At 39.0% G+C, this 12284-nt stretch overlaps 1 protein-coding gene, 1 long non-coding RNA gene and 1 other non-coding gene across 3 annotated transcripts; 2 read left to right on the top strand and 1 right to left on the bottom strand.

The window, feature by feature from the left end:
• The first annotated feature begins 1777 nt into the window (after nt 1–1777).
• Nucleotides 1778–10758, top strand: LOC118637336. Its single transcript, XR_004960940.1, has 3 exons — nt 1778–1842; nt 5497–5558; nt 10524–10758. It is a non-coding gene; the product is annotated as an uncharacterized LOC118637336 (long non-coding RNA).
• PRPF38B (pre-mRNA processing factor 38B) lies at nt 2464–11863 on the bottom strand. The gene is made up of 6 exons (XM_036272718.1): nt 11329–11863; nt 8443–8511; nt 8008–8159; nt 7867–7927; nt 5424–5647; nt 2464–5118 (listed from the first exon to the last, which is right to left on the bottom strand). Exons 1-6 carry the CDS (start codon nt 11605–11607, stop codon nt 4257–4259), a joined length of 1647 nt encoding a protein of 548 aa, XP_036128611.1. The 5' UTR covers nt 11608–11863; the 3' UTR covers nt 2464–4256.
• On the top strand, nt 6865–6990 carry LOC118638065. Its single transcript, XR_004961030.1, has one exon.
• Nucleotides 11864–12284: the final 421 nt, after the last annotated feature.

The following is a 12284-nucleotide window of genomic DNA, read 5'->3' as shown; positions in this document are numbered from 1 at the left end:
GAAGTCTGGGGGCTGGAGGGGAAGGAGTGTTAACAAAACTAGCTAGGAAGCCACCCATTGGGATGCCATTGAGACTTACTAGGAAGTCTGCTGAAGTACCAGCAAGAATTGCTGGGAAGGTGGCGAAGGGGATACCAGACGACTTGCTGGGAAACACCCTCCTGTGAAGTGCCACTGGATACGCCAATGGCCCTATACACTGCAGAAGGAAAAAAACACCAGAACCAGGAAGCAGTTTCTTTCTTCTGCAGCATCCTTTACTGACCAGTTTAATATTGTGTCAGCCGGCAAAAGAGAAACATTAAGGGCTCAGCTCCAGTATAACAATGTAGAGCAATGAAGAGTGGACTTGGGAGCTGAGGCTAGCTGTTTAATATAACTCGTGTTTGTGCCCTGGCCGGTTTGGCTCAGCGGTTAGAGCATCGGCCTGTGGTCCGGAGAGACCTGGGTTCAGTTCCCGCTAAGGGCACGTACTTCGGTTGCAGTTTGTCCCCGGCCCTGGTTGGTCGTGTGGGTGGCAGCCACTCGATGTGTCCCTTCACGTCGATGTTTCTCTCTCTCCCTCCCTCCCACTCTATTTGTACAAAAAATGGAAAAATATCCTCGGATGAGGATAAAAAAAAATAATAATATAACTCGTGTTTGCAACAGGTTGAAAGAATACCCCTCTCCCCACAACCTGAACACACCTTACCTGTGCATTACATTATGTATCATGATTATACCACAGAAATTCAACTAAGTTGAGAAATAATGGATTTCAAGTCAGCTATGATGCTAATATTTTTCAGTAGATTGTATTCATGCTGTCATATTCCTACAATAACCAATGTTGACAGCTAGTGATCCTAAAATGAAAAAATACTTCAGAAGTCAAACAGCTGGCAGACCTCATAGACTGCAATGGAGGAATTTCAGGAAGACTGTAACTATCAGGGAGAAATGTTTCCTTTCCCATAAGATCAGCTCTACTGAAGAGGCCCTGTAATTGGGTTTAGCAGTTGAGGTGACAGAATCAGATTAGGACCCAAACGAAGTTGAAGCTTATCAGTTGGCCAGTGTAACCAGAGTCCTGGTCAACTAGTCAGTGTTTAATCAAGGCCACACATTGGAATCAGTTAAACTGCCAACATCTAGGCCTCACCTCTATGTGTAAATAAAAAACTACTTATATTCATAAAGGACAACTCTTTTTCAGATGGGAATTAAGTGATTACCTTTTTTTTTTCTCATTTCATCTTGAAAACACAAACTGCTACTGTCGTGGGATTCTCCCAGTAACTTAAATTTGCTCTTCATTCCCCACTGGACACTTAATCACAGGTTTTTAAAAACCAGTTAAGTAAACAGCACAAAAGTCCAAGAGCAGTTTAGTCCTTTTGAAATCTCATACAAATTCCAGCTTTCATTTTACATATTTTTTCCCTTTTTTAATCCTCACCCAAGAACATTTTTCTATTTATCTTCAGATAGGGAGAGGGAAGAGTGGGACAGGGAGTGGAAGAGGAGAGGGAAACTCTTGTAGGACCCCGCAGGACTTTGACCAGGGCAGTAAACCAACCACAACCTGAAGTGCAACTGAGGTATGTGCTGGAATCGGAATCGAACCGGAGACTCTTTGGTCCACTGGCCAACACTCTAACCGCTGAGCCAAACCAGCCAGGGCTATTTTATATTTTCAAAAAAGGTTTCTATTTTAAAGAGTGGGCAAGAAACATCAGTTTGTTGGCTCCACTTACTTAGGCATTCATTGGTTGCTTCTTGTATGTACTCCAACCAGGGATCCAACCCACGATCTTGGCCTATCAGGACAACACTAACCAATCGAACTACCCAGCCAAGGTGAGCTCTTTTATTTTTCAGACATGATCAGTAGCTTTCATTAGATTCCTAAAATGGGGTCTTAACTCAAAGGTTAAGAACTAAGGAACTAAACTAAGAGGTTAATTGGGCAACATTTATATGGAAAATTCCTATTAAAATCTCAAGATTATTAATAGACTAGCACATGTAAAGAATTTAATTGCAAACTGAACATGGGAAAACAGATGAAAGGTACAATACATGGAAGGGTGAAACCATTTCAATGAGTAAAATTGGATGGTGGCTGCTAGTTACCAAAAATTTTTCAAGTTTTCTCATGTTCTAAGAAATAATCCTGAATATATTTGGCCTTAATATTATATGTTCTATCAAAATATTCCTTGAAAACACTCTGTTAAGTGTCATAAGAAATCAAATGCAGCTTGTGATAGAACTTTCACCTCCATTTGAAATAAATTCTACATTTTACTTAAAATACACTGTTGAATTAATAATTTAGGTGGAACTATATTCTAAGGAGAAGCACCATTAACTTAGATATACAAAAATATTTTCCATGTGAGATATCTACTGGTTTTCATTACTCAAAAATAGTTTTCTAATTTCTACATGTCAATTCACTCGATCTCAATTTAAAACAATCTTCTACTCTTAAAAAAAAAAAAAAAAAAGCATAGCATTTTCATAGAGAAATTCCTTCATTTAATGAGATTTTTCCGGAGTTAGGTAGGTACAAATGTTAAGCCCACACATGAAGGGCTGGCTCTTCCAATATACTTGTTTGCTCCATTTAACACGGTGCCAGGTGGCTTCTGAGTGCCCATCAGTTGGCCAATATAAGCAGCGAGACCAAATAGATGTTAATATGATAGGATTTCAGGAACACTCATGTTAGTCCTGGCACTGACCTAACCAATCGCTCTGAGCCTGTTTCTTTGCTCTAAAGAGTGAGTTAATTTATAAAAGCCCCTTTAAATCCAATTATGTGATCCAAGTGAAAAGTTACCTCAATAAGCACCTTTGATGTGAGACTGAGTCATCACCCAAACCAAAGAACAATTCAGTAACACAACACCCAAGAACAAATGGAACTGCCATTAAGAACTCAAATAAGGATTACTGAGTATCAATATGTCCAATTCTAGTCTACACGCTTAAAATCACTGAAAAATACCCCTACACACAGTGTGACTGTACTAACATTTTACCAATTTACACAAAAATACTTTAAAAAAATATTAACACATAGGGGAAAAGTCAACACCCAGGATAAAGGATTTAATCCAGTATTTATTCCACACTCATGATCCTTCTCTGTAATCAGAATACAAGTCATAAGAACAATCTATCAAATAATTTGCCAATAATCTTAAATAATGCAGCATAGCATTACTTTTAATACTTCTCTGCTCTAGATTAAGTTTAAAAACTCAACAGCACTCTTCATTATCAATAAAAAAGTTTTGAATTTTAAAAAAAGGACACTATATCAAGCTGTTTTATAATTTAAGTATTTTCCACTTATAAAAATGCTTTGGAAGCTTGAGGCTTGAATCTATTTCTCTACTCATCACCTGCCCCACCCTCTCCCCAATTTCATGTTAGTACAGGGTTGCTGCAAGAAATCTGGGCTTTAGACATTTTTCCCTTTAATATAGTACTTTAAAATCTGAGAAATTTAAAAGAAAGAATACATGTGATGTATTTTTTCAAATAAAAAAACCTAAATGAATAAATTTTAGGCATACTAAGTGTCCCTTTGAGGTAGAATGCTACAAGGACTTTTGATCAAATCACAGCCTAATTTAAACCTCTGTATCAGAAACTACTCATAAATTCTCCCTAAACAGTGGAGATTAATTGTAACATATTAACAAGAGCCTTCCAAGATAATATACAATGGACAAGAATGTTAATCCTACAACTGCTGCCTTCATGTACATTGAAAGCACATAATTCTCCTATTATAAACACCCAAGATCCATTCTCAAAGTCTTTAGCATTCTATTACGAAAAGCACAGCCATGCTAACTTTAGTACACAAACCATAATCCCACACCTACAAAGCAAAAATAGAATTAGTGGCAGTTTATTGCCTTATACAAATTTAACCAACATGGCAACCATGCCAAAGAAATTAAAACTTTTTCAGGACATATGTACAGACTGTACACCTCAAAAACAATTAAACAATAAAAATGCAAGAACAATCTGTGCATCATGTATCAAACTCAATAATTGGGTGAAAATATCAACGCAATAAATGGGATTACAAAGGCACTTCCCTACACAAAAGAGGAAATGAAAATGCAGCCTACAGGGAGCTTGAATAGTACATACTACTGCAACAATCTCAACTCGGGAGGGGGAAAAAAAGCAGATTTAATCAAAGATTTATAGGATTCAATGTGATCCACTTTCACAAAACATTTTCACACAGTCTCATCTTTGTTTTTATGTTGTTTTTCTTGGCTCTCTGGTTCTATACTTTGGCTCCTTCGATGATCATGTTTGTCAGACTGGTCCTTACTATCACTGTGATCCCGTTTGTGGGAACGTTCTTTGCTTCCACTACGCTTTCTAGATTTATCTTTGCTGGGGCTACGTTCCCGTTTTCTTGATTTTTCAACACTGTCAGTTCTTCCTTGACTGCCACTTCGACTCCGTTTATTTGATGACTTCTCCTTGCTTTCACTTTTATGCTTACTTGATTTCTCTTTGCTCCTGCTTCTACTCCGTTTCCCTGCATTCCTACTTCTACTCCTACTTCTATGTTTCCTTTCTCTGCTTCTGCTTCTACTGTGTTTTTTCTCTTTCTTGGAATCTTTTTTGTCATCTCTATGCCGTCTATCATCTTTGTCTTCTTTATGTTTTTTTTCTTCCACTTCACCCCTGCTTCTCCGTTCCTTGGACCGTTCTCGTGATCGCTCTCTCTCCTTTTCTCGGTCATTACCTCTTTCCTTATCATAGTCACGATCACGTCTTCTACCTCTCTCATTTTCTTTCTCTCTTTCCCGATCCCTATCCCTTCTATCTCCTTTCCTATCACGACTTCGACTACGACTTCTATGCCTTTCCCTACTCCTGCTATGCCTGCGCTCTAAACCCCGATCAATACTCCGGGATCTTCGCCTTTCTTTCTCTCTTTCTTTGGCTTCACGCTCTAGTCGCTGGCGTTCTTTCTCTCTCTCTAATTCTCGGTCAAAACTAGAGCATCCATGGCCTTCCCGATGATGGCTTCTACTCCTTGATCTTCTTGGGGACCTCCGTGGACTCAATGATCTTCTTGGAGACCTAATAATTAAGAAAGGGGGAGGAAAGACAAGAACTTGAATTAAACACATTGTAAAAGATATAACTTTCATCAACGTTATTTATTTAGATCCCTAGCTTACATAAACATGTCAAGAATAATTTTGCTTGTTCACATTTACAGATACATAATTTTGTTGAAAATGCCATGAAAGGCAGAAAATGATCTTTCAGGAGAAAAAGCGACAAACCCGTAAAATGAACACTATAAACAGAACTTGCCAGATTTTAAGGATCTTTGTATAAAGCATATTTTTAAAATTAGCTTAATTTAAGAGTTACATTACCTTGAACGTCTGCGTTCAACATGTCTGTCTACTTCCTCAGCACTTTCCTTCCCTTCTTTCTTGATTTTCCTAGGCCGTGTTTTAATCTGCTGATCAATATTCTTCTGCACTGGAACTGGAATTCTTGGAAATAAGGTAGAAAACCACTCCAGTTTTGTGAGAAAAGACCGCAGCATTTCTCCAATGGTCATTACACAGCCTCCACCAGCCTTCACATCTAGGTCCTACAGAAACACAAAAGATACCCTAGCCGTCAAAAATAATTATTTCAATATATATGATTACTATAAAAAAATTACCATCTTTGGAATCTCAAATACAAAAAAAAAAAAAAATTCTAAAAGGACAATTTCAATGTGTACCCTCCTGATCTGGTAATGAATGATACAGAGAAATACTTGGGCTTAATTCTGTGCATGCAGGTGCGAACAAATCCTGCAGCCTCCTGGGCATAGAGAAAACTGATCTCACTCAGTAAAAATATGAAACAGCCCCTTACATTACTTAACTATGTGGAAAAATCAACTTAAATTTGCATTCCACATACCCACTATGTATATAGTGATTTTTGTGGAAATGTTTGCACACATCATTCCTAGTACTGTGACCTAGCTACATATGAACTACTTCAGACAATTCCTGTCTAAATACTATCTTTCGACAGCTCTATTATAAAATGAAGCCCTAATAAAACTGGAAGCAATAGCAAACCAACTGCCATGAAGCAGTGAGGTTTCTAATTTAGAGTCATGTAGAAAATAAATAAATGAACAAATAATTGGAAACGCATAATCCATGATGACCATTGTCTCTGAAAAGGGTCATTACCGCATGAAGGCCTTCTTGCTATGCCCTCTCACAGCTCAGGACATGTTAGTCAGCTATTGTCAGTCCCAAACCTATAGTGCAAGCACACAAGGAAAGTGAGATTTGTTATCTAAACAGGAAAACAAGAGCTAAAGGTAAAACTGCTTGCACTCACACACATTTAAGTGTTCAGATATACAGTATTTCCAAATATAATCGCTGCAGATATCTAAGGAAGAAAACAATAAGTTAGCTTGAATAGAGATCCTCAGGTTTGTAAACATAATAAAAAACAGATTATGTAGAAACATTCAGAAACAAACCTAATACAATACCAATTATGAAAAGGCACATGCTTTTTAAATATAGAAGGTAGAAGCGCTTCAGTCTAAAATATCTCATCTAAAAAGAAAAAATATGTAGATTACGGTTTATCACCTAACACGCCTTTTGTTTCTTGGGGGACACTGCGCAACTCAGTAAATAGGCAAAGAAAGCAGACAAAAGTTTTCCATGTTTATATGAGTGAGAACTTTTTTAGGTGTGCACATATAACACACTAGAAAGATTTCTATTACAGCTATCCTTTAATTCAACAAATTCTTCAGATAAACTTTAAAAACAGACTACTGACTTATCCTGGCCTGTGCTTTCTCTGCTCCTCTTTGCTCAGCTTTGACAGGGGGGTCTGGCAGGACACACAGCAATCTTCCTGCCGTCCTGAGTATAGAGCTGGCTTTTAAAGGCACGCAAGGACAATTTAAAAAATGTATTAATAATAAAATAAAAACAAGACTACTGAAACATAGCGCTCAAAGTTTACTTTATGAACCTGAAAACATAAAGTAGTGTTAAGGGTAGATATATGGAAAATAAAGCTCACTATTAATTCTTCTTTGAGCGCTTGGGTTTCACTAGGTATGATTACCAATACATGTATGATTTAAATCTGACAAAGTCAAGTATCCCAAAGTAATTCTTCTTTTCAGAACATATGCAACCTGCTCAATCTTGTTTAAGTTCAAATGGCAAATTAAATTTATAATTAAAACAATATTTAAAATAATTTTAAAGAAAAGGTTTACTAGCTTTGTAAATATTTATAGTATAATAGGAGTCAGAAAGCTAGACTTGAAATATTATGGTCACCTTAAATAAATCATCTTAACTCTCAGCCTACTTAAGTTCCACCCAGCTCTTCAATTCTGCACTTCTATCCAAGCAAAAATATTAGAAAGAAGTTAAACAGTAAAGAACTAGAAAGTTCCAGAAAAAACAGTATAATTAGCATTCTATGTGCCTGTCTTATCACTTCAATCTTGAGCATGGTCCACCTTAAAAAGTCACAACCAACTGTACAAGACCAATACCACACACATAACATGAAAGGAAAAAAGTCTTAATAGTTATAAAAAAACATTTAACATAAAAATCAGAAAAGAAAACTTTAGAAAAATTAACCCGAGATATATAAAACCCACCAAGTCTTAGTAAAAGGACATTAATTCCAAAAGTATTTGAGTGAAATTAATTTAACTACAAAAAATTCTGGAAGACATTAAACCTCCAACAAACAAAAGATATTAAAAACACGAGAGTAATTAGAAAAAACTAATTATTACCCTTGCTGACATACCTCTTCATCATCAAGGAAGGATTCAAACCAGTCCCATAGATCTGTAGGGGGCTGCGTGTACCTAGAATAACAAAAGACTGATTAGGCTTATGTGAATTAAAATGAAATACTTACTGAAAATGTAGATAAATGCCCACTCACCTTATATACATAAATCCAAGGGCTCTAATATATGGTGAGTCTGTGTGTGTTATGAGACCCATTACTTGCTTGCGAGTTAACTTCAGAGTAAATAATTTATATAACAGGCAAAAGGCTGTAGAAACAATTCCTCCTGTTCCAACACCTCGAACCTTAAAGGGAAAGAATTTTAAAAAAAGGTAGTAAAATAATTAATGGAGTTACTTAACCCCAAATGATTAACAAGATATAATCCAGAACTGAGAAAGGAGTATAAAAATATAACTTCTAACTCCAGTCACAGGACACTTGAAATTAGATTAAAAACAAAAAAAAAAACCCCAAAAAACCCAACATCTAAGCTCTTCCAACTATCATTTGAGCGTGTAACTGACATAAGTATAAACTTTGTTATCAGACACCAAAAAACTGAAAAATGCACGTACTTCTACTTACCCCTCCGCACATCCCTGTTTGGCCTGCTGTCTTCCTGCTTCCTTTCTCCCATGGTTCAACATGTGTGACCTGAAAATAGAAAAGAGGAACACAACACACATTCATACTTCGAATTTTTTACAAGTATGATTAAAGTAAACTCAAGTCCATTACAGAGCAGCTCTTCCAAAAGTTTGGAATTGGGTATTTTGACATGGTTTATATATTTTGTTTACACACATTAAGTATGTAAACCATCTTTGAAAAACTGCTTTGATATTTAAAGAGCACCAGTAAAGCTACCAGGGTTTAACAAAAACTCAACAGCTTTACAGAGCAGAAATCCCATGAGCTTTGTAGAGAGCTGGTACATGTGGAGCCAGAACATTTCCAGTCTCATATACTTGTAAAAAAAAAAACCCACAAAAAACTGGTATTATACCAATTCGATTGCTTTTTATGAATTGCTTAAAAAATAAAGATTCTCATTTTAAAATAGATGAAAATCCTACTTAAAACAAAAACATTAAGTATTTAGTTTAAAAAATATTTTAAATACCCTTAATAGTTCAATTTTATGGTGATTTTTAAATTGAACATTAAAAGAAAAACGACCTGAAGTATGCTAAAACAGAAGTTATTTCTGATGCAAAATTTTGGAATTTTACTATTATTTTTTAACCGTGATCAGGCATTATATTCATTCCTGATTAAAGATGACATTACAAAGACCACACCTACAGAAATCATTCCTGTCAGTCAGCGTGTATTTTCAACCTAATTATATGAACCAATTTAATTGAATAAATGTGATTAGTCATTTCACTAAGTATACCCAAAGATTCAGTTTCATCTTTTTTAAGGTGGGCACCCTATAAAAACCACGTACTTTACCTAAAATATAGCAAAGAAGGCATATTAGCTCTACAAAAGATATAACGTAACAAGGCCTTTGGAAAGATAAGATCCATTGTTTCTTAAAAGCAAAATAAAATCCTGTTCTTTCACTAGTATTTCTAAAGCACTATTTCCATCTACCCATGGTTAGTTACATTTTAGTCTTTTTCAGTGGCTTCAGACAGGAAAAGCAGGCATTCAAATGTAAAGCACTAAACTATTTTGCTCAGCTGACTCCTGCACTGCTTCACTGTTGAGTTTCCTTCCCCCAGCTTGCTGCATAAAAGATGTTTCAATTCCTTAAAGGCTAGCCAAAGCAGTGGATGCAACTCAAAAGGGACTTACAAAATTGAAGCCTCCACATTTCAGTGATCATTTATGATCGAATGTCTTGATAAGAAAGCCTGGGGCTTTGGGGCTTGGGGGGAGCGGGGGTGTTAGTGTTGCAACTAAATTAAAATACTTTGTAGTAGAATCTTAGTCATTTGAAATTTGAAAACAAGCTTTTCCTCTATCACATTAACATTTACCTGATATTAAACAGAACCTGCCACAAAAAGAGCAGGAACCCAATTTTTAACTGTTTGAAGTTTACTACTAAATAAAGCTAAGGGTTGAATATTCAGTACACTGTCTGTATCCGTGCTGAAAAAGGTTTCTTTAAAACAACAACAACAACAACAACAACAAAAAAACACTAAAAAACCTAGTTGATAGAATTGCAATACTCTTGCAAAAGGATATCAAAATTTCAGGGTACTTTTTATACCCACAGCTGAACTGTATTCTCAAAATGATTTTTCTATCGAAAGGAATTGATGTAAAATAAACAAATAAATCCTTCTAACATAATCACTTAATTGGGAAAAAGGTGGACACAATATAACAGGAAATAAAAGTTAACTTTTGTTAACACCTCTACATATATGTTCAACTCAGAAAATACTTTATGTGGTCTATTAAGTGTTTTAAGAGTTAACATAGACAAAACGGATTGTATTATATTAGATGCTCTACCTAAAATATTTAAAAGATAGTCAATAAGTGTTATAAGTGTTCTTTAAAATATAACCTTAGGAGGCCCGGAAGACATCTTTAAAAAACTACGTAGTTTGCAGGAACCTGGTAAAAGCCTATCTGGTTGGTAAAGAAAAGACCAAAACCAATGGCCAAAAAAAATCTAATTAACTGTTCATTTAACCCAGGGAAATGCATTTATGGCGATTGAGCATGATTAATAGTGCATACCTCTACCTGCGACCCTGGGCTGCTCCGAGCCTCGCTGCAAGACTGAGTCAATCCTGCTAACGAAACAAGAACTGAGACAAGAGTGCAGTGAGGAGGCGCCAGGTGAGCTCCCCAGCACAGCCAAGCCAGCACCGACCCTGCCGCAGAAGCCCAGGGCCCAGATAATTTTAATAAGCCCAACGCACAGGTAACAAAGACCACTTACTCCTGACTTCCTGCTGGGAAAATTTCCAGGCCTTCTGTACACCTCCTGCACTGGCACCTCTCCACCCTCAACCCTCCCACCCCACCCGCACTGACCATTTCCCTGTCTGGATAGTAAATACCAAGAACACGAGGCCAACATTGAAGCAATACACTCCCTGGTCGGGGTGAGCGGGAGAAGCACCAACAAGTTGGCGCCGAGTAGATCCACATCAAAAGGAATAATTTTAAAGTTGTGAACTGGAGAGGCGTCAGTTACTCTTTTCTGCTCTCCCCCACCCTTCTTGTCCAACTCCCCCCAGGGGTGGGCAGGGGGTACGGGGGGTGGGAGGTGAGAGATCAACAGCGGCAGGCTCTCCTGGCCCTAAACATCTGAAAAGGAAATGAGGGCGGCCCCAGTCTGACCTCTCTCTGACAGACTACTGGCCACAGCCCCCCTGCACCCACCCAGCCTTCCCCGCACCCACAAATCTTCAGACCTCTGGGGCCGCCTGCTCTCGTTTCCTCCATACTCCCTTTTCCGAACTTGACTCCTGCTCGGGCCTAGACGCTTCATACCTTAAAGTAGATCTCGTCCACCACCTCGTGGTAGGTCTTCAGCTCGTAGAGCTGCACTTTGAAGTAAGGCGACGACAGGATATTGGTTAAGATCATGGGGTTGAGGTTCATAGTCTTCTCGTTGCCCCACAGCGGCAGCACATTGCCCTGTTTGCCCGAGACCGCCGGCTTGGTGGCACCGCCGCCGCCGCCGCACTGCTGCTGCTGCTGGGCCGCGGCCGCGGCCGCCTGGTGCTGCGGCTGCGAGTTGCCTGTCAGCGCGGGGCTGTTGTTAGCCATGTTGCGGCGGAAGGAGGGAGGGAGGAGGGGGGAGGGGGCCAAGCTCAATCGCTCTTCGGGACAACGGTCCAGGACCCTACTCCATGGAACGCCGTCAGGAGAGGGAGCCGCCTCGCTGTGCCCAGTCCGGGAGAGGGAGGGCGACGCGGACGCCGACAAATGAACTCCGGGTCGAGAGCAGACACCGAGACGCTGGCCGCGAGAACTCCCAGCAGAAGGCGAGCCGGCGGCCAGGGAGCGCAATCTCTTCCGCCAACTGCCCCGGGAACAAGATGGCGGGCCGGCGGATGTGACGCCACAGGCCCCAGCGTTCCAAGCTTAGTCGGCAACCAATCAGACACGCCCAGGTGGGCTGGCGATTCCTCTTCCTATTTCCGCCGCGCGTTCTGTGCTCTCCACAGTTACTGTGGTGGCGTTAAGTTTCTACTGGGAATTTGGGAGTCAGAGGAAGGCGTTGTAGGTCCAATTAGAACTGTTTTCGTATTTGGACTGGGACCCCGGTCTCTCCTCTCGAAAGTCGAGCAAGAGAGAGTTCGTATGGCTATGTGCTTGCAAATTCGTTCACAGTATTAAGATTCTCTGGAAGGGATGGTGGCCAGGGCCTCAGGCCTCCATGGGATGCAAGGTCTTTTTGTACTCTCTCGGGCTGTAGTGTCCGACCAGGTGTCTTGTTTAAG

This window comes from Molossus molossus, unplaced genomic scaffold, assembly GCF_014108415.1.
Source record: "Molossus molossus isolate mMolMol1 unplaced genomic scaffold, mMolMol1.p scaffold_m16_p_20, whole genome shotgun sequence".
Lineage (NCBI taxonomy): Eukaryota > Metazoa > Chordata > Mammalia > Chiroptera > Molossidae > Molossus > Molossus molossus.
Note: the sequence above shows the minus strand (reverse complement) of the source record. Positions and strands in the feature narration are given on the sequence as shown.

Coding starts and splice junctions, on each gene's coding strand:
- PRPF38B (XM_036272718.1), bottom strand. CDS start 11,607: ATGGCTAACAACAGCCCCGCGCTGACAGGCAACTCGCAGCCGCAGCAC. Junction 8,160..8,442: donor AAACAGGGATGTGCGGAGGG/GTAAGTAGAAGT, acceptor TTTCCCTTTAAG/GTTCGAGGTGTTGGAACAGG. Junction 5,648..7,866: donor CCTTCCTTGATGATGAAGAG/GTATGTCAGCAA, acceptor GTGTTTCTGTAG/GACCTAGATGTGAAGGCTGG.